General features: G+C 39.8%; 1 protein-coding gene across 5 annotated transcripts in view; it reads right to left on the reverse strand.

The window, feature by feature from the left end:
• The window catches only part of CCDC57 (coiled-coil domain containing 57), a 76,766-nt gene that overhangs the window by 46,494 nt on the left and 3,827 nt on the right, over positions 1-26,445 (reverse strand). For 3 of the 5 annotated variants that reach the window (XM_060764829.2, XM_067463765.1, XM_060764833.2), the window contains exons 3-11: positions 25,599-25,721; positions 24,832-25,023; positions 19,608-19,791; positions 14,623-15,031; positions 6,555-6,663; positions 4,955-5,056; positions 3,489-3,646; positions 2,489-2,563; positions 1,028-1,228 (exon numbers count right to left, since the gene is read on the reverse strand). In XM_060764829.2, coding sequence (XP_060620812.2) covers positions 1,028-1,228; positions 2,489-2,563; positions 3,489-3,646; positions 4,955-5,056; positions 6,555-6,663; positions 14,623-15,031; positions 19,608-19,668 — 1,115 coding nt within the window. In that variant the 5' untranslated portion in view covers positions 19,669-19,791; positions 24,832-25,023; positions 25,599-25,721. Of the gene's footprint in view, positions 1-1,027; positions 1,229-2,488; positions 2,564-3,488; positions 3,647-4,954; positions 5,057-6,554; positions 6,664-14,622; positions 15,032-19,607; positions 19,792-24,831; positions 25,024-25,598; positions 25,722-26,445 lie in introns of those variants that run through there. The other 2 variants (XM_067463764.1, XM_067463766.1) reach the window with 2 other exon arrangements.

Here is a 26,445-nt window from a genome sequence, read left to right on the forward strand (position 1 = left end):
ATTCTGTATTTAGCTAATTTTGCTTCTTGCTCCCTCCTTCTTTTATTACAAGGAAGAAACAAAACTGAGTATGTTCATGAGAGCAAACACTGTACATATGTCGAACCTAAGTGATGCCATTATTTTCTTGCCCAGGCATTCAAAATGGCCATAAGCAGTGACATGGTGGAGAAAGCAGAGGGAATCGGTGCTTCTTCTAAGTTTTCCTAAGACAGATGAAACTTTTATATTTTGCCACTTCAATAAAAAAAGGAAATGGTTCTTTTTGTGATACGAGTTAATGCTGTACCTTAACTTTTTTTTAAAAAAAAACCCTTTCTAGAGTAGAGTAGCAGATGGCCTTCCTTGAATGTCTAGGTGGAAAAATGACAACAGCAGGGGTGTTGCCCCCTCAAGGCAGTGTTGGCACTTTTGCCTCTCATATAATCATAGAGTTGAGAGACTACAAGGGCCATCTAGTCCTGCCAGGCAGGAAAATCACAATCAAATCTGTGGAATAGATCTGAGGAGGCATGTGCTGAGCCTCAAAATTTACCATCAACTAATCCACAGGCCATATTAAAATCCACAGTGTTGGCCCCAAAAGCTGCCCTTACCTTCTTCATGAGTATGTAAGTTAAACCCACTTCTTCAAATGCAGCACCAAGAACAAGTAAGTTAATATATTCCAATATATACAGAAGTGCATCCCAATAAAAAATGAAAACACAATTTGTCATAATTCTTTACATGAGCTTTTAAAACATTCAGTGTTACTTTTAATGAGTTCAATATGTTTTCTTTTCTATTGTTATGCTCTTAAAATTTGACTTTTACCCCAAATATTTGAGAATATTTTGTATGACTTTATCTAGGATAGTAGAACACGGTAACAACATACAGATGTGATTGCTTTCTGCTATCATCACCTGAATATAAATATTTAGACATGAAAATGTGTTTCAGTGAATACAAATAGATATCATGATGAAAATCCTGAAAAAAGAAGTCAATGAGCCAGACTGAAGATAAATTAACACATACTCACTTTTCAATGACAGCATCTTTTTCTTTCAAATAATCTGTATGCCTCCATTCAGCCTGATGTAGTTCTATTTCTAAAGTTTCATTACGCATCTGCAATTCTCGTATTTGATTTTCCCATTTATGCCTTTGTTCTGCATGAGCTTCTTTCATTGAAGAAAGCATCCCGTCCTTTTCTCTGGCAAAGTGATCAACTGTTGCATGTCTTTAAAAAATTTTATATGATAAAAGTAATGTCATCTCTTGGTTCAATATAGTTACATGCCCTTAACTTCCAGCTCTGAGAGGCTCTCATCAGGTCTATAGAAGTAATTGTATAATTAGGATAGAAAGCCCAAAAGAGAAGATGTCACTTTTATTCTTAATATAGTAGTTGCGTAAATGATAGAATGCTACCAGGTGAAACTAAAATTCCTTTTTCTATACAACTATTGACAGTGAAGGTTTCTTTTCCAACTGGCTATCCTATGTATAATTCACTGGAGCAAATCCAGTGGGCCAACCACTTTAGGTCAGTGATTCTCAACCTGTGGGTCCCCAGATGTTTTGGCCTTCATCTCCCAGAAATCCTAACATCGGTAAACTGGCTGGGATTTCTGAGAGTTGTAGACCAAAACCCCTGTGGACCCACAGGTTGAGAACCACTGGTTTAGGTGCTTGCCCATCAGGATGTCTGCATGTCACATTGGAACCTACTCCAGTCAGCTCTTGAAATGCTTGTCTATACATACTAAAAGAAATTTTACACGCCAACACTATCCTGACACATACCATTAATGACAACTGACATGCAATACAGTTCTATAATAATAATAATAATAATTATTATTATTATTATTATTATTTATTTGTGTCCTGTCCCTCACCACAACAAGGTGACAGTCCATCGAGGAGGATCCTGTCCCATCTCCCCTCTGAGGACTTGGGACAGCTCACAACAAAAATGGCAGCCATTTGATGTCAAAAGTATATAATAAATAAACCAAATAATTAATATAACAAAGGCAAACAAGGTAAACAATAACAAATCGATAAAATACCATCAAATAAACATTTCATGCAAATTTTAAAAGCCAAGTCTATAAATTAAAACACATATCTGTATGTAAAAGCCTTATCCATTAATCATTCATTTCATGGGAAGCCAGATATTTCAGTATACTATTCCTCATAGGCCTAAGTGCATAGGTGGATTTTTAATAATTTTCCAAAAGAAGGGAGTGTGGGGGCCATTCTAATCTCTAATTTCTAAATTCTGTGATTCTTAATCCAATTTTGTTTTTTAAAATTGCCTTTTATGTTTTTCTACCTGCTAAAGTAAAAGACTAACATCACCTTAAGAGTAGAAAAAAATCTTTCAGGCTTACCAGTACACCATCTGCAGCAATAGCCACCTTTTCATGAAGTTAATACTTGCAATAAGTGCATACATTAAAATAAAAGGTTATCTATCAGAACAACTCACTTTCTCTCAAATATTTCTTTTTCTTTTTTCCAACTCATCTGCAATGAATGAAGTTTGCTTTCTAAATCTTGTATCCTATATCGGAAGAAAAATATATAAACACAGTACATGAATTTTAAAACATAAATTGCTCAGAATAAGAAAAAGATGTGAAAAACTGTTTTCAAGGGATAAGAAAGCTGCTTGTAGGTTTTGAAGATTAAGTAAAATATTGAGATAGAAAAGTAGAAAAAACGTTGTCAAAGATAACCCGTTAGTGAGGTGGCAATGATATTTTCATTGTGTGTCTTTAAGATGGCAGGTGAGACGGGCATTTTTTAATTTTATATTTTATTATTGTTGTTTTTAGGGGAGAGTGGGGCAAGTTAGTTTTAAGAGGTGCATACATGATATAGATGAGGTTTCGGAAAATTACTGATTCTACAAATTGTATAATGATACATGTATTGCTGAAAAAGATAATAAATATATTTTTAAAAGTTTTTTTAGAAAAACATACATTATAGATGGGCATTGTTGCTGGACTACAACTCCCATCACTCTCACTATTTACTGTGGTGGCTTGGGTTGACAGGAGTTCCAATTCAACCAACCATAAGTTTCCTCAAATAGGATGTACTTCTGAGTTGACATGTATAGGATTGCAAATGTATCATTTTAGAAAAAGAAGTCTGCAAGAAGCACACCAGTAACAAGGGGGTGAAATATACATTGGCAGATGAAATACACATTGGGAAGAATTTTGATTGTGGTACAGATTATTCCCTATTGTGTAAACACATGATTTTTATCTAATTTGACTGAAATTAAAGAAACAGAGAAGAGATGCTGGAAATCTGCATAACACAGTACTGGACTATGTTATGCCAGATGTGAACCTCAAGAGCAACAATTTTGCTCTGATGCCATTTAAAAACTGGATTAAGAATGAACAGGGAGGAATTAAGGAGAGTCAAACTAAAAGGAAAATCATCTTATGCTCTATGGAATGATACAGTACTGCACATCTTTCACAGCTGCAAGATCCTTTATTTCCCAGTCTTTGGATTTGACTTCTTTTTCTAACTCCAGATTAATTGCTTCTGCCATTTTCAATGATTCTGCTGCTTTTATCCCAGCTTCTTTCAAAGCCTCCAGTTCTTTGGTCAACAACTTAACCTTTCAAAGGAGAAGAACAAAGCAAAAAAAATCTATTTCTCTCATCAAATCTGAAATTATGGTAAAAGGCTGCCATATCTGTCACAAAGTTAATTTGCAAGGCTATCTTATTTATTTCATAAAGAAAGGACATATTCATTTATATTGCTTTTAAAATATAAAGAATTAAAAATAATTATCTAGTTCAGTGAAATTATCATTTCCAAAATGAAAAAGTGTATAACTGTTGACTACAACTGCAATAATATAAAAACTCAATTATTTCTGTAATATTTGATGAAGCAACCAAGTAGAAAATGAAAAGCTGCAAGCCCCTCTAAGCGGGAATGTGTAGTTATACTTGAAACTTCAAACTATGGTTTGGATTCTAAACTAGAATTAGTGCAAATCATGGTTTGCCAAAATATCCAAACTTCTAAATGATCAGAACAAACCTGTAAAAGAATACACCTATATGCCACCAGCAGCTTCACTGCCTCTCAAAAATCTTAACAATATTTGGAATCCCATGAAGATATCCTTTACAATACAGCAAAGCATATAGTCTTCATAGGTATGCCTTCCCACAGGTTTCCTTTCCCATCCTATCTGATCCACTCCTTTGGGCTTCACACAAATCTACCATTTGCCAAAATATATGATCCTGTGCTTTTCTTTTTCATTTCTGGCTAAATAGCTTAACCATTGGTTCATCTCATAGAGTACAAGGTCTGCCCAACGGCTGATTGTGCTGTCTTGGTATCCAGTCATTAGTTGACATGTCCATTGGTTGTCTCCCACAGGTTTACATGTGTACATATATATATTTGCACTTTTTCTATGTTGTACTGAATAAAACTGCAATTCTAGGCATAATTTCATAGAAAATCTACTGAAATGTATGGGATAATGCTTGCTACTTATTATCAATTGCAATGAGGAAATGAAGAAGACTAACTGGTGGGTATTTTGTTCATGTGCAAAAATTGTTTTAGTAACTTGTTAATAAAATTATTCCCCTTGGCTCAAAAGTAAATAATTCATACTTGAAGTAAAAAAAAAAACCCAACCTTTAAATGTTTCCTACCTCATCAGCATCCCATTCAATATAGAGCATTTACTTCCTGGCAGACATAGAGAGCATCAATGAGGAAAACAGCATATTCTTGGGAATTTTCCCCTGAGACTATTTATTTCATACAGATCAATAGAAAACCTACCCATAACCTCCAATGATTACAAAATAAACCAAGTAAGAATCATAGCAAAAATATGCTGATGTGTTTTTAACACGGCTTTGTGTAGTTCATGTTTTGTGGAAACAGGTACCTTAAGCTCATGAGATAGAACTACATTGCTCATTTCATCAGCTTTCTGTCGAAACTCATATTCTCTCTTTTTGATTTCTGCATCAAATTCCACTAGGAGTTCCTGAAATATAGGATACAAATTACATCAATATAACCATGCATATAAGTCTTATAGGGAAAAAAACCAAGAAAGTATTTGAAAATCTTATGAATAACTCTGACTTGTTAAATGTGAGAGATTTGTGGGAATTAGGCTGAAAATGGTCAACTATATATTTTAATTTATTAATTAATGCAGGTCAATTTGAACTAAGATGGCTATGAACTCAGACATTTGTTTTGCAAGTGCCTGGACTCCACAGAGTTAGAATAATACAAGGGTAGGTAACATCCCAGGGATGCATCAGATCTCTTTGGACTTCAGATTGCTACACCAACCCTCTGTGAACCACACTGGACCACCTTTAGTGTGCTTGGCTGAAAACAGTCCAGAACATATCCTAGGCAGTGTCAAATGTCTGCCTTACTACACCATGGAGGTCTTTATTCAAAATCAGAAGTGACTACCAAAAATATTTTGAGGGACATGGGAAATACTGGAGGCACTGGGAGAGCGTAGATGCTAGACTGCAGTGAAAATGTGGGAAGATCTGCATCCAGCATGTGGGTCATACCTTTCCCATTACTACAGTAAGAGTAGGATATGAAAAAGAAAATATTAAAAATAATCTTCTCAAATCTTGTAGTTAAATGCAACAAAATTTTCTACCCCAAAGAATCTTCACAGCTGCTTCAGTATTATACATTATGTTCTGCCTCCTGAAAAGATATTACTTCTATTGTTGTACTTGTGACCTGACAATTGTCTTCGTGACATTATTATTCTTTCCCATTTTGACAAAGTTCTGAATTTTCCATTGTGATTTCACTATTATGATTATTGTGGAATCAATAAAATATAATCTTTGCTTTGGTATTTAGCTTTATTTTAGTAAATTGTTTGATACATCTTTCAGCATCTCGAAATGATTTTTATATTGATAATTTGGTGATATTGGGAATTTAAGGGAGGAATGCAAAACTGAGCAGAAATCAATTACTATAGGGTTATACAAACACTCTGGTGCCTGTAATTAAATTAAAATGTCTCATGTCAGTTAATAGTTCTTTTAATATGACACACAAAGCAGAAAGGAAGAGAGCCCTGAAATCAGATACATAATGACTGCTGGCAGGCACCAGAGTGTTTATTTAGCCTTTGCAACTGCCTAAAGCTGGTCTTGATTTATAGTTTTGACCTTCCTGAAATTTCAAAGTTGGTGAATTTAGCACAGCATTTTGGCTTTCCCTCATGAAAAGAATTTTACACCATCTCATTTTACTACACATAATCCTACCAATTTTTCTCAACAGGAGACGAGCATAGTGGGAAGAAAAGCAAAAACATAAATGCTACCTGATATTTAGAATGATAAACCAATGTGAGACTTATTAATTGCTTACTGTATATGCATCATGAGACATTTAGAACACTGATGTACAAAGCAGTTTTTTTTTCTTTGTGAGAAACACAAATGTAAGATCATTCCTATTCAACTGGTTTACCAAATTTTCCATACCTGTCTTTGCAAAGCAAGTTCACCTTCTACTTCCTGGAGTTTTCTCTCCAACTGGTGTTTAATATTCTCATACTCCTCACGTTGAAGACTAATATCAGAATCTTTAGTGCTATAAATGCAAGCACAGTAGTTTTTAATGTACAAAGTGCATGCAAGAAGCAACTCTTAAGCACAATCTTATGATCCCTAGGAAACAGCTTTAACACCAGAAAAAAAATCTGATGTCAGGTCTCTCCTCCCAGCCCCCTATTTGATGCTAGAGAAGAAGGAAAGGAAGAGAATTTGGGAGTGAAATGGGCAAATGGGAAAGCATCTCATCAGTTTATGTATAAATTCAATTTACTGTTGATACATTTATTCTATAACAATGTAATCAAACAATTAATAACCTATAATAAATATTTGTCCTGTTTCTGAAAACCTACAAATTTAATGGAAGTTTAAAAAATTATTTTGTTTTGCAGGTACAAAAAATTCAGCAAATCGGCTCTTTGGGGATCAAGGCAACAGGCAGTAGCTGTGTCTAAATAAATTCCCACTACTTATTATGTTTCCTTGAGTCAGAATCACTTTACTCTAATAACAAATAGACGTATTTAAAGAAATTAACTTGTCTAAAATAGGAAGAGAATATGAGCATTCTAAACAGTATAAAATTGAATTAAATATTAAAATATGTCATATACACCTATGCATCCCTTCAGAATTAAAAATCTGAAATACTTTTCAAAATTTTAAACTCTCCAAAATCGAAAACTATCCACGTGGGTCACTTAGTGACATTTTTGCCTTCTGATGGTTCAAAGTAGACACACTTTGTTTTATGCACCAAATTATTAAAACTGTTAGATAAAAATTACCTTCAGGCTACATGTATGAGGTATATATGAAGCATAAATGAATTTCATCTTTCGTTTAGAGTCTATCTCCAAGATAGCATCATTATGTACTTATATGCACATACAGGTATATTAAAATCTGGAAGAATCTGAAATCCAAAATACTTCTGGTCTCAACCATTTTGATAAGGGATACTCAATTAGAATGCAGCACTGATGCCTACCACAATACAACATACTTCGGGATCACTATGGCCTGTGTGTTGCACATAACCTTTGCTCAGTTCAGTTGCATGGAATGACTTGGAACAGTGGGATATGGGCACGAGGCCAATGCACAACTGACATAGCAAAACAGGAGTATTGGTTAATACCCTAGATAACAATATCCTTTAAGCCATAGTTGAAGTGAAAATTACAAATAGATCCATGGCATCTCAATAGCTAATATGCATGGTATGACACATGAGATGTACACTGGGATCATTCTGTAAGCGGCATGAAGTGTGATCATCAAGTGGTCAGCTGTAAATACTCTCTAAAACAAATAAACAAACTGTGCCAGCAAAAGACGAAACAGTCATGACATACTTGGGGTAGCTTATTCATTTGTCAATTCAAGTCCTTTGTATAGTCATGTAAATTCTAATACAGGGTTGGTTTATTGATAGTTCATTGGTAGACCCACACAAAAACTTCCCCTCTATGGATGAACCAATATTTCCTCCTTATCACATCGGTGGTTTTGGATAACCATGACTTGCTGAGGAGAGCAGAGATCAAGATGCCATCTTATTTTGCTGTGGCCCCTTTCCGTGGAAAAAGCAAAGATCAATACAGAAGTTTCTGTGATCACACAGAGACTTCTAGGGCAACTTTTCTATCATTAAGTCTTTTTAAACGAGCCAGAGCCAGTTGTATTTAGAGAAAAATATTTTCTTTATATATGAATTCATGCTATCTTACACAGGGCATCACTTTAGATTTTAGAAGAGACAAGACCCAAAAAGCTTGAAATCCCACTACTAAATACAAAATTAAGATATAAAAAGCATTGTTTGCAAGATTGTTTTTCGACTTTATAAACCCTGTTAACACAATTCTCAACAGAAGACAGACGACTATCTACTGTTTTTAAAAGGGGGATTTCTGTGTTTGTCATCTAACAGCTACAATTTCTAATCATAATTACTCGTTTTATAGGTTACTGGAAATTTGTGAACCATTTTTCATAGCAAGTTTCTGAGAAATATAGGTTGCTTACCTGTAACCGTATTTCTTCGAGTGTACGTCTGTGAAATTAGCACCTATGGGTTATACCTCGCGCATGCGCAGCATTTCGGAAATGTACTAGTTAAAAAAGTTCTTTTTTAGAATGAGAAAAAAAGGTCCCGCCCATCGCTCCCCCTCCCCCCCCCCCGCTCCGTATATAGCCAGCAGGCGTGGCTTCTTGCCAGTTTCCTAGCGCCAAAAAAGGAACCAGGTAGAGGCATGACTAGCGGGGAGGACGGGCGGGTTGTGCTAATTTCACAGACGTACACTCGAAGAAATACGGTTACAGGTAAGCAACCTATATTTATTCTTCGTGTCGTCTGTGAAATAAGCACCTATGGGTGAATAGCAAGTTAACTGACCTTGGAGGAGGGTCATGCCACACAGGAGAAAAGCACAGCTCTGCCAAAAGCGGCGTCCTTTTTGGCTAGGATGTCCAGTTTGTAGTGAGAGGCAAACGTGGAAGGATTGGTCCACGTTGCTGCTTTGCAAATCTGGTCAAGAGGGACTCCTCGAAGAAAAGCTTGAGAGGTTGACACTGAGCGGGTCGAGTGAGCCCAGACATGGGAAGGAAGCTCCTTGCCCGCCAACTGGTAAGCCAGACGGATCGTAGAAACAATCCAGGAGGCAAGTCCTTGGGATGATATAGGGAGGCCCAGGACGTCTTCTCTATATTTTAAAAAGAGCTTAGGGGACTTTCTGTAATTAGCTGTCCTATGAATGTAAAAGGACAGGGCTCGTTTAACGTCTAACGAGTGTAGTGCCAATTCAAGTGGAGAGGATGGATTAGGAAAGAAGGAGGGCAAAACAATGTCCTGAGACATATGAAAACGGGAGACTACCTTAGGGAGGAAGGTGACATCAGTGCGGAGAACGACCTTATCGTCATGAAAGCGAATATAAGGTGGGTCTGCGCGGAGAGCTGCTAGTTCACTGGACCTCCTAGCAGAGGTGATAGCCACTAGGAATAGCGTTTTCCATGATAGGTGAGACATATGGCATGATGCCATGGGTTCAAAAGGGGGTTTTGAAAGTTGTGACAAAACTAGTTCTAAACTCCATGGCGGAGAAGGTGGGGATATAGGGGGATGAACATTTTTATAACCTTTGAGAAACAACTGGATCAAGTGATCCTGAAAAAGGGACGGCAAACCTGCTTTCCTCCTAAAGTGGGAAAGAGCAGCTAGGTAACATTTAACAGAGGAGAGGGAGAAACCTTTGTTGGAGAGTCGGAAAGGAAGTCGAGAACGACAGGGGTAGGGGCTTGGATAGGGTCATGGCCAGCTGACTGAGAGTAAGTCTTAAAAAGTGACCACTTATAGGTGTATGACCTCTGTGTAGCTGGTTTATGGGCTGCTAGTATGATACGGGAAGCTTCTGCAGAGATGCCTAATGAGGTTTGATCCTCCACGCCGTGAGGTGGAGGGACTGCAGGTCCGGGTGGAGAACGAGGCCGTTTTCCACTGTGAGAAGGTCTGGAGTGGGTTTGAGGCGGAGAAAATCTCCCCGGGAGAGATGGAGAAGGGTGGCAAACCAGTGTTGCCGGGGCCACCATGGGGCAATCAGGATGCAGTTCGAGTTGTCCTGAATGATTTTTGCTATTACTGGAGAGAGGAGGGGGAGGGGGGGAAACAGGTAGATGAGGCCGGGGGACCACTGGAAGAGGAAGGCATCTCCGAGACAGCCTGGGGATGCGTGAGGGTGGAGTCTTGCGCAAAACAGGTGGCAGTGGGTGTTTGTCGGAGAGGCAAACATGTCTATTGATGGTTTGCCCCACTTGAGAGCGAGGGAGGTGAATTCCCTTGGATGGAGTTGCCACTCGTGATTGTTTTTCAGAGATCTGCTGAGAGAGTCGGCAAGGGTGTTCTCCTGACCCGGGAGATGAATGGCCGTGAGGAGGACGTTGTTTCGAATGCACCATTCCCAAATGCGAATGGAGATGGGGAGAAGTGTTTGTGAGCGTGTTCCTCCCTGTTTGTTGAGATAATATTTTACTGTTGTGTTGTCCGTGACTATTTGGATTGTGTGGTTGGAGATGATGCGGGAGAAGGCCCGGAGGGCTTTTTCCACTGCTATGAGTTCTAGTGCGTTGATGTGAAGTTTCTGCTCGAGGGGAGACCAGTGTCTGCTCACCCTGAAGCCCTTGAGATGCGCTCCCCAACCGGAGTTGGATGCATCGGTTGTGAGGGACATGGACGGACGGGGTTGGGTGAAGGGCATCCCCAGGCACACATTGGATTCCTTTGTCCACCATGAGAGGGACTGGAGAACGGAGTTTGGTAGGTGGAGGACCCGGGATTGAGGGTCCGTGAGGGGGTTGAAGGAGCGGATGAACCAGTTTTGAAGCGGTCGCATCCGGAGGCGTGCGAATGGGGTGACATTTGTGGTAGAGGACATGTGGCCAAGGATGGATTGGATGGCCCATGCAGACGCAGAGCGAGAGCGTAGGAGGTTTGAAACAGCTGTCTGCAGCTTGGAGAAGCGGTCCTCTGGGAGGAAGGCTTTCTGGATGGTGGAGTCTATGACGGCTCCTATGAACTGGATACGTTGTGTAGGAATCAGCTGAGATTTTTCTCGGTTTACCACCAGGCCCAGGGTCTGTAAGAGAGACAAAGTGTATTGAACATCGGTAGAGAGTTGAGACTGGGATGGAGCATTCAACATCCAGTCATCCAGGTACTGAAAAATCGTGATGCCCTGTTGGCGGAGGTGGGCCGCTATGACGGACATACATTTAGTGAACACCCTGGGGGCTGTACACAATCCGAATGGGAGCACATTAAAACAATAGTAATTTTGTTGTATAGCAAAGCACAAAAAACTACGGTGGGTCTGTCTAATGGATACGTGGAAGTACGCATCCCGTAGGTCAATAGTGGCTAGCCAGGAGTCCTTTGGGATAAAGGGAAGGATGGAGGGTAGGGTAAGCATACGAAATTTTCGTGGAATAATAAAAGTATTAATTTGGCGGAGGTCAAGGATGGGGCGGAGGCCACCATCTCTCTTGTCCACCAGGAAGTAGCGAGAGAAAAAGCATGAGGATGCTTCTTGGGGAGTTACAGGAGAGATAGCTCCTTTGTGGAGTAGGGTGCTTACTTCTTCCCAAATGGTGGGGGATGGTGGAGTGAGAAGGATGTTACCCACAGGAGGGTAGGAGAAAAATTCTATGGCATAACCCCTGTTAACAATGTCAAGGATCCAGGCGTCCGTAGTAATCAGTTGCCAGGTATAAAGGAATTGGTGTAGTCTGTCTAAAAAAATGAGTGGTAGGGTGTCATGTTGGGGAGAGGGGGGTTGAAGTAAATGAGAAGTGCTAAAAACGCCGTTTGTTGTTAGATGTGGATCTAAGACCACGATACTGACCCCTAGCAGGAAGAAGAGGTCTCCTGGTGGCTGGAGAGGAGGGATATGGGCGGTAGCGTCCTCTGTAGAAAGGTGAACTGTAAGGTCTGTTGTAGAATTGTGGGCGGTGGTAGTATGGTTGCCATCGCTGGCGTTGATAAGGGTAAGGTTGTTGGTCATATTTATGAACAGTTTGTTTCATTTCGTGTGAGTGTTTGAGTTGGGAATCTGTTTCTGGATTGAATAATCCTGCTTCATCCATAGGTAGGTCCTCTATCAGCGCGCGCGCTGATTGGGAGAGGATTGCTGCCCTCAGCCAGGCATGGCGGCGTAAGGCCACGGAGCCAGCAATAAGTTTGCCAGATGTATCAGCAGTATTTTTTGCCAGGTCTTTTTGTAGTTTTGACAAGAGAAGGGCCTCTTCTTTAAGGGCTGTAGCCATAGGTTGGTCCTCTGGGGGCAGGAGGGCAAGATATGGGGAAATCTTGTTCCATAAACACGTTTGGTAAACACTCATATAGACTCCGTAATGGGCCATGCGAGCAAAGAGGCATGCTGAGGAGTAGAATTTTTTGGCCATGGCATCAAGCTTCTTCCCTTCTTTGTCAGAGGGAGAGGCTTGGTTTCTCTGGATGGGTTTTGGTTGAGCATCAGTTACCACAGAGTTTGCTTTAGGCATCTTAGACAGCCATGAGGCAGAGGTAAGGTCAATACGGTATAAGTTTTCTGCTCTCTTAGGGGTCGCTGGCACCAGGGCTGGAGCGATCCCTGTATTTTTCAGAATTTTGAGAAGGTAAGGTAAGGTGGGAAGGATAGTGGCTGAAGGGGCTTGCTGTTCTGAGGAAGTGAAGCATGGGTCCTGAACTGTGTCAGAGGGTTCAGGAGTGGCAAGATTCAGTGTCTTGGAGAGGCGAATCAGCAAAGCTGAAAACTTTTTAAAGTCCTCTGATTGTAAATGAGAAGGATCTGTGTCAGCCTGAGGCTCAGGGGGTTCAGGTGTGCCATCATTAGACTCGAGATCTATGGTCTCGGGGTCTAGTTGGGGAAGGGCAGAAGGGTCCTGAGGGGGAGGATCTTCCTGAGGTATGGTAGGTGTAGGTGGAGGGCGGGAGAGTGTGGCTGTGGGAGGTGCCCGGGGGGGTTGGGGATAGGAATGCTCAGGGGCATAATCAGAGGGAATATAGCTTTTGAAATGTTCAGGGTGTGGGGGATAATAGAAAGGATAGATAGGGTAAGGAGGGGGGTAGGGTGGGTATGGATAGTCTGGGTAACCCTGGAACTGATCGGGAGGAAGAGTGTGAGGGTGTTTGGAAGTTGGTGCAGGCTGGCTGCGATAGGGCTCCAAAGGGGAGGGGGAACGGTGCCGGAGACGCGATGAGCGAGTCAAAGGTAAGGGATTTTGAGGAGGAGTTTGCTGCGGAACCGGGGAAGGCTCGTGCACGGAGGAGGGGGGGGGAGAGGATTGGGAAGGGGGGAGGATAGGGGGAGACATCGGGGGATCCGTAAGGGGCTCACTCTGTAGGTGAGAGTCTGGATCCATGAGTTCCAATGGGGGGAGATGATTAGGCTCCTCCATGTGGAGTAAAGTTGGAAGGGAGTCCTGGATGTGGAGCATGGAACCGGGGGAGGGATCCATCGGCTCCAGAGAAGGAGGGCTCAAGGGCTGTGTGCCAGTGAGTTGCCGTCCCTTTTTGTGATTAGTTAGTTTCTCTTTCGATTTCAATTGCTTAGTGGCCTGTTTGGAAGATTTTGCTTTCTTTCTCGGCGGTTCCGCAGGGGAGACCATTGCCGAAGGAGAGGCTTGCCTTTCCCCCACAAGAGGGGAGGGAGGCTGGGGGGGCTCCTGAGAGGAGGAATGAGCAGCGGCATTTGGGGACGCTTGAGGAGCGAGCGCGCGCTCATAAAGGAGCGCTTTAAGTCTGGAGTCTCTGCCTTTACGAGCTCTGGAAGTAAAGGCCAAACAAATATCACATGTTTGGGGGTTGTGGGATTTCCCCAAACAGAGAAGGCATTTAGAGTGCCTATCCGCTTCGGGGAGCGTTGCCCCGCAAGCGGAGCAATTTTTAAAACGTAGAGAAGACATATCAGGCCTGAATTAAGGGAGGAGGCAGAAGGAAGGTCGTGAAAACGGTCCGTTGGTCAGGATTGGAGAAAGGTGGTCGTCGGTAAGCCAAAAGATAGTCAAAAGTCCGTAGAAGGTAAGAGGAGAAAAACCGAAGGATGCTGCTAGCTTGGCGCGGAAAAGGAAACTGGCAAGAAGCCACGCCTGCTGGCTATATACGGAGCGGGGGGGGGGGAGGGGGAGCGATGGGCGGGACCTTTTTTTCTCATTCTAAAAAAGAACTTTTTTAACTAGTACATTTCCGAAATGCTGCGCATGCGCGAGGTATAACCCATAGGTGCTTATTTCACAGACGACACGAAGAATAAACTATGTGAATATAATAACAATATGTCAGAAATACAGAACTGCCCCCTGACAAAACTTCCAGTCTATCATATCAGACAGTTTGAGAAGTGTTGGTTTAACCAACACACAGGCACAAATGAGTTTACTGTGAATTGTGCTAAGTTTGAAAAGTGATTTTTTTTCTATAGTATTAGTTCTATCTTACCTGTGAATATGCTTCAACTCTAATTGGTGTTCTTTAAGCTTTTGTTGATATTGGTATTGTAGAGCTGCTTGTTTTTTTGATTCCTGAGCAAGTGCCTGCTCCAACTTATCTACTTGTATTTTAAGCTCACTAACCTCTGCCTGTTTGGCATTTTCAACCATTTTCAGCTGCATGAACAAAGTATCATAACGCTCCAGTTCTCTATCTCTCTCCTCAAGAACTTTAAGATTATAAGTGAAATCTTCTTTTAAACTGTTGAACTTTCTATGCATTTCTTCCAGTTGCTTTCGGGTGTCTTGAAGTGCTGTTTTCTGGAAATGCATCTGACGAGCTTGCAGTTCTTTCAGTTCTTGTTCTTTATAAATAAGAACTTCATGTAAATCTTTCTCTGTGTGTAGCACTGATGAATCTGAGAAATACAACAATGGTTAATTAAAGAAGAGGAAAATGTTTTCCCTTCACCATTCTTCTTAGATTCCATACAATGTGGTTATTGTGTGCCTTCCAGCTGCTTCCAACTTTTGGCTGCCCCAAGGCAATCATATCATGGGATTTTCATTGTAGGATTTACTCAAGGCTGAGAGAGCGTGACTTGCCCAAGGTCATCCAGTGGGCTCCCATGCTGAGCAGAGATTCAAGCCATAGTCTCCAGAGTCATAATCCAACACTCAAACCGCTACACCATATGGTTCTCTCTGTATAATGTGAGTCTATGAATATCATGTACAGCGAATACAAGTAAAAGGACAATGGACAGTAAGCACACAGGTTAGTTTACAAAGGCAACATATTGCTTTAACATGCAGGACTGACTACTGCAGTATGCTGTTCATGGGATGCCTATAAAGATTTTTTTGAAACTTTAAAGCAGATAGATAGGTTCTGTTATTTATTTTTATTCAATCTATATCCCACCTTTTTCCAGGCACAGCATCCACTACAGCTTACAATATATATTAAAGGATATGTACTTTTAAAAATAATTTGAAAATGCAAATATACTAATCCTAAAAGACCAGTTACTTCGGTACCTGAGAATCATGCAGAGGTACAGGAGCTGTTGAAATACAGTTCAAAGCATTAAACAACATTGGCTATGTTGGCTAGGGCTACTAGAATTTGCATGGGAAAATCTAGAGCAGGACTGCACAACCTGTGGTCCTCCAGGTGTTTTGGACTTCAGCTCCCAGAATTCCTAACCATTGGACGTCTGGCTATGGCTTCTGGGAATTTGAGTCCCAAACATCAGGGGGCTACAGGTTGTGTAGGCCTGATCTGGATGAAAGCTGGATTCCCATCTGAGACTCCCATATAAGCCTGCTTGTACATAAAGTTCTTTTTCTGAAGCCTGTGTCCTTCCATATTAAGAGGTACAGATAGGGACTATAGGCCAGACCTTTTTAGTTAGTATACACTTCAGTTTGTAATAGTTTCAAAAGAGATAGACTGATAACTTTGTTTCACAACATATGTATAGCCAAGAATTTTTTTATCATGAAGATTTTAAGTTAACTTTAAAACAGGAACTATTAATTTCTCTCTGTTTTATTTTTTATCATTTCTTTCTTGGACTTTACCCTTACCAGCCATATGGGGATGATCCAGGTGGTGTTTCTTCACCCTACCCATGACAACCTTTGATAGTGTGAGAAACAAAATACTACAGCAAGTCAGACTTGGCCCCTTTTGAAGGAGCCGTGCATTCCTTCAGAGCTACATATGAGTGACAGACTGATCTGGGACAACCCTATTCCCAAGGTTGTGACATTCAAATATGCAATCTTGCATCTAGGGAGACTCATAAAAAGCAAAAAAAAAAAAAAAAATCCCAAAAAAACCTTTCCTGCAAAGATTGTATGTAATGTAGTGGTATATATATTTCTTTCCTACATAGAGATGAAAAAGAGAGTTCTCTTTGATGCACTGCTGAAAGACAAGAATGAACATGGAAGAGGAGAAACTGGATGCTTGTTAACCTTGTCCAGTCTATTTCTGAAAGAAAGTATGGGAGGCCCGAAGGGAAAAATCATAACAAGGGCTATATATAAGCCTTCCTGCTACATTGGTGTAGTTAAAGGGTGCAGCAATGTCTGGATTCTCACCTTGAAACCACTAAGCGCCACAATATTTTGAATGAGGTTCTATAAAGATGCAAAACTCTAATTCACAGAGATTACATAGAAGAATGTATTTACTGAGTGTAACATTCAGCCTGAAGTCTCTAAACACACTAACTAGGAAGTAAGTGCTGTGAAACAGAGAGGGACTTTCTTCTGAGTATGGCCCCTTCCACACTGCCCCTATATGCCAGGATCTGATCCCAGATTATCTCCTTATCCCAGATTATCTAGCAGTGGAGACTCATATAATCCAGTTTAAAGGATATAATCTGGGATCAGATCTTGGGATATAGAACAGTGTAGAAGGGGCCTAAAACATATAAGATGAAGTTCTTTATATTTCTTTCCTTCATAGTCATCATTCAAGATAAAGCAACTCTTGTTACATACTCCAATTACTTTAGGACTATGGAAGTCTAATCCACATTTTAAAAATGTATGTCAAACACACATTTGAGAACAATAAATGTAGCTCAAAATGCAGTCTTTATAATTGTCTATAAATAAATAAATAAATAAATAAATGTTATTTATATTCCACCCTATCTCCGCAAGGAGACTCAGGGTGGATTCCAACCGCCAAAAGTCAAACATTCAGTGCTTTGAAAAACAATAAACACAAATACAATAAACAAACCAAGCAAATCCCAAATCCCACAAGACCAACATCTAAATTATGCAACATTTAATTGCATATGTTTCTAACTCCACAGTTCTACTAAATCACTAACGTAGACTAATAACACAGAATTTCCTCCAGTAATCATGACGTGCTGTTATCAGTCCCTTTTTAATGCTTTCTTATTCTGAGATGACCCCTGAATGCCTATGTTTACAAGGAATGGTTACAATAACAGCAGAATAAAACTTGCCTCCCTTAGGCTCGCTGTCTTTATATTTCACATTACTTGCATGTTTTTAAACTATGCATATCTAACTTCAAAACAGCAAATATATTTTATTCACTGAAAAAGGTTAATTCTCTTAAATGACATACAACTGCTTCATTTTCAGTGTTGTGGCTTAAGAGCCATCCTAGTTGAGGGACTTCCCCCTTACTTTCGTTGCACTGTCCATCCTCCTTAATACGTGCCTCCCTTGCACAGACACATAAATGCTGCATCGAGACTGAGTGGGGTTAATGTCCACCAAGAGAAAAAGAGCTGACACCAAATTATTTCTCCATTTGCTTCTTTGTCCATATTTTGATTTCAGTCAGACTGTTTTAGTGGTGCCCAAATTGATTTGGCTTCTGCACATCTCATTTGAGCTTCCCTTGCAGCATGGGGTTTTTTGTGTGTTATTTATGACAGATTATCCCATCTGTAAAATCCACAGGGAACAAATAAATCAGACAACCTTCTGTTTCCAATTCAACTCTTTAATCTTTTCAAAGGCAAGGGAGGGTTTTTCCCCCAAGTCCAAGAGTCTGATAAAGTTGGCTACAACAACAACACAGCAGTTTACATACTTGCTTAAGGTACAGATGTAACAATTTCTTCTAAATGGCATCTAGTACCAGCACTGTATTATTTCCCTACTAATGGAAGACTGGATAGCTTTGCTGTTGGGAAGATAAGAATACCATTCATTTAAAATCAGTGTGTGTGAGAGAGAGAGAGAGACCAAGAGAAAGAGAGAGAGAGAGCAAGAAAGGGGGGGATAACAAGGACTTTGAAAACTGCAAACAAGTTTTTTTTAAAAATCATAATCAGGATAAACATTTAAAATATAGCATGTAACCTTGCACATGATAACTAATTAGTGGCTGTTTTAATTTAAAGAGCTATTAAGCTGTACAAGGAAAGAGCACTCAGTGGCATAAATAACTATAACTACAATACACAAAGGTCTCAATGCCAAAGTGTTTTTTGGAGGGGATATTGCAATTTGAATGTTTAGAAAATGTCAGCCTTATGACAGAAGCACAACATTGAGGAAAGCAGCATGGATCCTTTCCACTTCCCCACCAAAGGTGGATGGATGAGTAATATTGACTTCCAATATTTGGTTTAACAATGTATTTGTAGGATATGTACAACATTGGATTTATCCTTATTCTAGTGTACTATGATGTAGAGGATTCTAATTTAAGTAACCCATAAATTCATATAGAATTTCTATCTGAAGATTGTAAAAATTGCTGTAGATCAAAACCTGATTTCAAAAAACAAGTTCTTCTCTTCTTTTATGTATGCAACAGTCTCATTGTTGTTGTGTGTCTTCAAGTAATTGCCACTACACATTAAGGCAAACCTATCACAAGATTTTCTTGACAGAATTTGTGCAGTGGGTTTCCATGGCCAAGTGGGCCTCTGGGCACATGGTCCAACAGGAAAAAAATTCCACCAGAACATTATAGGCAAAAGTGAAAAAATGTGATCATTCAGATTACGGATTACAAATACTGACATTCCTCACCATCAGCTATGCTGACTAAGGCTGCAAGGAACTGCCACTTGACAAACCCTGTAGGGCCACATTTTGCTCACCCCTTTTCTAGCAGGATAGGACTTTCTAGTAGTACAGGACTTTTACAATATTTGTACATCTCAACAAGTTATTATTTTTACTCACAATGAGATCTATTGTAACAGCTCTCTTCACTAGAGTGAAAAAAGGTATCAAAATTTATTGTGATATTTGCCAGTCACTAATCCAAATATAACACAAACAACTTGGTCGAACTGTTTTTTTCTTCTTCTGTTGTAATGTTAAAAAATTTAAATAGCCAAATCAGCATTAGAGATCTGTGCTATCTAAGGAAGAAATATTAACTACAATAAAATACTTTTATTAGATAAAAGTAAAAGTTTTTAAAAAACCTACTTAAGCAGAGCAAAGACCATGCATTTATTTACTTACCAAACAAATTTATGTTCCTTTGATGAGATGTTCTAACGGAAGCAATGGGTCCTACTTCCATGTTGTTTTATACAGAACTGCAACTTAAGTACACTGTAACTCAGTACTGAGGAGAATTTCAACTTTTTTTCCTAAAACGGCTTCTATTGTATGACAGGCAAACATCCAGCAAAAGAAACTCTGACTAGAAAAGAAATAAAATGTGGAAAAGCATTATCTTCCAAATCTATACCATGTCAGAGAAAAACAATGTCCCTGTTTGTTCTGCTTGTTTCCACTTTTCTATACATTTAGCCTACTGTAATTCTAAATATGGTACACAAGGTTGTGTGTCAGAATCAAAATCATAAGCATTGTCAGCTAAAATATGCATCTTTTAAAAATCTGTCTTTATTGGCTTTCCTCTAGTATGGCAAAGCGAAATACAGGCTGGATTCAAAAACTACGTAATCAGAAAGATTTCCCTGCAGTTAGTATAAGCAATGTTTTTCCTAATATACTATTAGTAGTTACCTCAATGCACAAAGCTTTTTCCTAGAGATAATGGGCTAAAAAGCAGAAATGGTTACATTGTAACTGTCTTTTATATAAGAAACAAAGCAACAGAGAGCTCCTTAAACCAAAAGGAAAACTTTGTGAAGAGGGAAAAGATCTCAACTGAACTGCTTCTTTGCAACTTAAAGAGAGGTTTAAACAAGATAAGATAAACTTTGTCAAGAAGGAGGGGGAAATTATTTTTACTTGGATCTGGAAAATTATTACCATATAAATAAAAAGTGCACAAATATATTTTGAAATTAGAGGAAGATGATGAATCTGTAAAAAAAAAGTATGATACAACGGGTACAAAATTTTCCCCAAAAGTATAAATGGATGTTGGGGAAAATGTGAATAATTATATAAAATTCACCTTGGCCAGTAATGTGAAAAATAATGTCCGAAATGTTTATTGGGTTTTTCCCCCTTCATTACAATTAGTGAGGACAGATCAGAGTTCTTTTGTGTTTTTGTTATGTGTTATTAAATACCCTGTATAATAGATCTGTGCTTTAGTAGTGTGCTATAATATTAATATAGTGAAGTTCAGTTTCAGTTATAACATTTTGTACATATAGTCCTTTTTTTCTTGCAATTCTTTAATGTTGTTTATTTTGTTTTAAATTGATTTGTATGCAATTTTTAAAATACAGGGTGAGGCAGCATAACTTTCTTTTTTTAAATGTGCACCATTCAGTCGGTTGAAGGCGTAGCAGAGTGCTAGTGGTCTCGTTCGAGAGGCGGGAGTATAAAGTTTTGTCCTGACACAGTTCAGTCGCCATCATGCTTTGGAACAGTGAGGAGTGTGCTTTTGCCATTGAGGCCTACTTTTCGAGCGGATTTGGAGTGGCTGGACCGCTCTCCAGATTTGGCCACTTGTGATCTTTTTCTATGGGGTTTTTTGAAATCCCGTGTTTATGTGAACCGTCCAAGGACCCTACAAGATTTGAAGACCAACATCCAGGAAGAAATTGCCAACATAACACCTGCTATACTGGCAAGAGTCATGACAAACACCAGAAATCGGTTTACTCAGTGTATGGAGAATGGAGAATGGGGGACGTCACCTACCTAATTTGATCTTCAAAACTACGTAAAACAAAACGTTAGGTATGCGCCTACATTATAAAAAAAATTCTGATTCATACAATGGGTTTTATTAAGTTTTGAAAAAAGGAAGTCATGCTGCCTCACCCTGTATCTTTATGAAGATACAGACAGTCCCCAAGTTACGAACAAGATAGGTTCTGTATGTTTGTTATTAAGTTGAAATTGTATTTAAGCCAGAACAGGTACATTTTAAGTATAACTCCAGCCCCCCCCCCCCCTTTATATAAAATCTTTGGATAGCATAGGGAAAGGTTAACACCCCTGTGGTGTTTGGTTTGCTATCTGTGTCTCTGTTCAGAAGATTTCATCTCACTTTTTGTCCCTGTGATATTTGGATTTTGAAAAATGTGGCTTGTTGTGGAAATAAGGATTGGGGATAAAGCTTCAATGGAGATACCTCTTCCCTATGATAACTCTTTCCAGAGTAAATTTCCCTTCTTAGGGATAGATTTCTCTCACTTCCCTGTTGTCTAACCCCTGTTCTTAACTATGAGTCATTTGTAAGTCGGATGTTGGTAATTCGGGGACTGTCTGTATATTTCCTGCCACTAGTAAAAATAGGAACATATGGTCTACTTTTTATCATAATTCCTGCAACCATGTATTGAGGAGTAAACAAAACTGAATCCGTTATACTACACATGTAACACATTGTGCTGAGAATCAACTGAACTTCAATCCATTTGAAATCAGTTAACTATTTTAATAATAGCTTTAAATTCCACTGATTTCAAGGGAAAGTAGAGCAATAATGCACTCTAGCTCCAATTATTGCAAGCACTGATCTTGCTTTTCACTCCATTAAATAGAACAGAAGTATTATCAGAAGACTGGTGAGTGCTTTATTTTTAAAGGTTGTTGCCACATGCCTCCCTAGTTAATTTTAGTCAAGACCTTTCTAATGGTCCTTGGAGATTAAAACTGGGACAGTCAGTCCCAGTTTTTTTACCGCCTTCCCTTCTAAAATAAGAATCATGTTTGTTAAGTATATGTTCTTCTTTTGTTACTGTTTTGTGGTCAAAGGAAACACTAATATATGTAATATACAAGGCTAATTGTACTCATAATTAATATCGTTTTTAAAGCCAGCAATTTATTTTTACAATATTTAGTTTCTTTTTCCTTTATTTATGTATTTATTTATTTATTTCGGGTACTTCTACCCCACTCTTCTCAACCCCCTAAGGGGGACTCAGGGCGGCTACCAATCGGCACATGTTGATGCCTACAATTCACACAATAAAATACATAGTAACAATAGTTATAACAATTAAAACATTACATTAATACAATAAAAATACAATAAAAAGCCAGCCTGGTGGCCATCGTTTTGCCAAGTCCATAATTAATAAATTCATTCCGTTTATCATAGTCCGTTTCCAAAGCTTCAGTCGTCATTGTCCATTCTGCCAGATTACCCAAAGACTTGGTCCCATATCCATGTTTTTAATTTCCTTCTGAAATTATACATTTATCTAATCTTAATGCTTCAAATAAATTATTTATACCGGTATGTAGATATAATTGAGGGGCAAAGAAAGGAAGCAAACTAGAGAGGGCAGCGGGACTGAGACAATCATATGTTAGGGCTCCAGATGGAAAAAGGATGCATGGCTATATACCTATAATGATTATGTAGAAAAGGCAGTTTTGGCAGGAATCGCTTGCCCTGCATCAAGTTGTAACTACCAAAACTCCAATGTTCAGTCTTATATAGGATCACAACCAATCTTTTAATAAAATGTTAGTAAAAAAGCACATGCTGTGGGGTTGCCATAAGTCTGCAAAAGAAAAGGTTGAGAGGAGAAGTGATCACCATGTATAAGTAAGGGAGTCATAAATAAGAGGGAGCAGGCTAATTTTCTGCAGTCCTAGAGACTAGGGGCCCTTCCACACAGCCCTATGTCCCAGAAAATCAAGGCAGGAAATCCCATATTATCTGAGTGTGGACTCAGATAACCCAGTTCAAAGCAGATATTGTGGTATTTTCTGCCTTGATATTCTGGGATATAGGGCTGTGTGGAAGGGCCCTAGGACTCCGAGCAATGGGTTCAAATTACAGAAAAGGAAATTCCACCTGAACATCAGGAAGAACTTCCTGACTGTATGAGTTGTTCAGCAGTAGAACTCTCTGCCTCGGACTGTGGTGAAAGCTCCTCCTTTGGAGGCTTTAAAGCAGAGGCTGGGTGGTCATCTGTCAGCGGTGCTGTGATCGAGCTTTTCCTGCAGGGCAAAGGCTTGGACTGTATGACCCATGTGATCTCTTCCAGCTCTATTTTTTTTTTTTTGGTCGTTTCAGGAGCAAATCGCTTCTGGTGTGAGAGAATTGGCCGTCTGCATGGATGTTGCCCAGGGGACGCCTGGATGATTTGATGATTTGATCATCCTTGTGGGAGGCTTCTCTCATGTCCCCGCATGAAGAGCTGGAGCTGATAGAGGGAGCTCATCAGCCTCTCCCCGGATTCGAACCTGCGACCTGTCAGTCTTCAGTCCTGCCGGCACAGGAGTTGAACCCACTGCGCCACCAGCTCTACGAGTCAATGATTCTAAGGCCCCTTCCACACAGCTGAATAAAATCCCACATTTTCTGGTTTGAACTGGAATATATGGCAGTGTGGACTCAGATAACCCAGTTTAAAGCAGATATTGTGGGATTTTTTTGCCTTGATATTCTGGGTTATATGGCTGTGTGGAAGAGCCTAAGTCAACCAGCAACTTGAAGGCACACGGAGCACATCACCTGTTACTATATAGATGCAATGATGAAAGAAACACTGAAGTTATCTTCAGTTCCGTGATATTTGAAGTCCAACTTTCCAAGAGCTGTCTCCTCCTCAGATGTCCTCTGACACATTTACTACCTGATGACAGCATAACGAAGGCAAGAGCTGTGGGCCTTTCCACAAAGCCCTATATCCCAGGCTATCAAGGCAGAAAATTTCCCAGTTCCTGCTTTGAACTGGGTTATCCGAGTCCACACTTAGATGATGTGGGGTTTTCTGCCTTGATAGCCTGGGATATAGGGCTGTGTGAAAGGGCCCTGTGTTGCCAGCAAAGTTTCAAAGGACACACTTGGATACAATGCACAGAAATGGGGAAGAAAGCAGGCACAATAATAAACAAAACAAGTATCATTAGCATACAAGTCTCACTCTATACTCAAAGGGATTTCTTCGCATGTCATGCACACTTAGGGCCCTTCCACACAGCCATATAACCCAGAATATCAAGGCCAGAAAATCTCATAATATCTGCTTTGAACTGGGTTATCTGAGTCCATGCTGCCATATACCCCAGATGGAAGCAGAAAATGTGGGGTTTTGTTCTGCTGTGTGGAAGGGGCCCACGTTCTAGCCAGTTTAGGACAGCAATTGTTCACTCAGCAGGGACAACCAGAAACTGGGTCCACCTCCTTCCCTCCGGATCCCGAGACTCGGCCACGCACGTGGCTCCCCGGGAAGCAGGAAGAAGCAGTTTCTCCTCTGTGCTATACTGTATTCGACCACGATTAAACATTTTCACGCGGGAAGGGGGCTCCACAAGAAACAAGGTTGAATTTGGGAAAGTACCGCCCTACCCTTGCCGTGAATATTCGTCACTCCAGAGAAGGCCTCGTTGCCATGGAAACTGTAGCTGCCGGTGCGCCGCGGAAGTCCTTCCTCCCGGCAACAGGCGCCTCAGACCCTCGTAGCCGCCAAGAGAAAGGCTCCTAGCCAGCTTCCGCAGTGTTTGGGACTTGGAGGGTCACTGCAGTTAGTCGCCTGGCGTCCTTATAAATAAAGCCTCTCCATCAATGCAAGGCTTTTATATCTCCCAGCAGTATCTTTCAGTATTCACATTATCTATCCAGAGGAGATCGAGGCCCCTTTCATACAACTGAACTGGAATATATGGCAGTGTGGACTCAGAAACTATGGGCCCTTCCACACAGCCCTATATCCCAAAATATCAAGGCAGAAAATCTCACAATATCTGGTTTGAACTGGGTTATCCGAGTCCACACTAAGATAATGTGGGATTTTCTGCCTTGATATTCTGGGGGTCCTTCCACACAGCCCTATATCCCAGAATATCAAGGCAGAAAATCCCACAATATCTGTTTTGAGCTGGGTTATCCGAGTCTACATTGACATATATTCCAGTTCAAAGCAGATAATGTGGGATTTTATTCAGCTGTGTGGAAGGGACCTGTGCGGAAGGGCTCTCAGTCTGCTGCCTTGTTTGTTTCGAAAACAGATTGATGCAGACCTCTTCTGCCTGACAAAATGTAACAAAATTTGGGGGGGGGGGGGATCTGTTCCTGGTTTGAAAGTGTTATTTTCTGTTTAATTGTGCAGTACTTACTTTGAAAGTGGTTGTTCTACTCCATCAACTTCATTTGTGTTGCTGCCACAAACTATTTTGAATTGGTTGAGACTTGATAAGGTATTCATTGAAAAACTATAGAAAAATGTGCTGCAGGTTGTCCTGCAAAAACAAAGTTGATGCAGTTTAATAAACGTTTTCCATGTTTTTATGATAGAAACATTTAGGAAATGACACATATAACCCAGGAACAAAAATTGTGTTGCATAGTGTAGTAATAACAATAACAACAATAATAATTTTTATTTTTTACCCATCTCTCCTCAAGCTTAAGGCAGGGATATAACACCGTCAAATCACATCAACATAAAATACACAATTATGAAATACACTATGAATACACCACTATGAAATACAGACACCAAAAGACAGGGTACAAAGATCAATATACAGTGGCAATAGAATGCAAATGCCTTTCTCATTACTAACAGGTATATATGTCTATCAGTCCTACCCAATGGTCATTCTGTGGCACAGATTCAAATTTCATTTTTAACACAGAGGTACATTGAATTTCAATAAGATAATCATGCTCTGGCATGGTTTTTTAAAAGATTTAAAAATATTTTATAGATTTTTCACAGAACCCTTTTGTGGAATCCTGGGAGGTTTTAAGATCAAGTCAAGGGATGATGTGGTTTTAGTCATGAATAGGTTTGTAATCAATTTTAAGGATTTAACTGTTCCGTTTTAATACCATTAATATTTAATACTATTTGAATGTTCGTACTGTATATTTTTAGATTTTAAATTGTATTGCACTGTTTTTACTGTAAACCACTTCCAGTATCTTTTGTAGAGAGAAAAAGCGTATAAATAAACATAA

The sequence above is a fragment of the Anolis sagrei genome, chromosome 2 (assembly GCF_037176765.1).
Source record: "Anolis sagrei isolate rAnoSag1 chromosome 2, rAnoSag1.mat, whole genome shotgun sequence".
In the NCBI taxonomy this organism is placed as follows: domain Eukaryota; kingdom Metazoa; phylum Chordata; class Lepidosauria; order Squamata; family Dactyloidae; genus Anolis; species Anolis sagrei.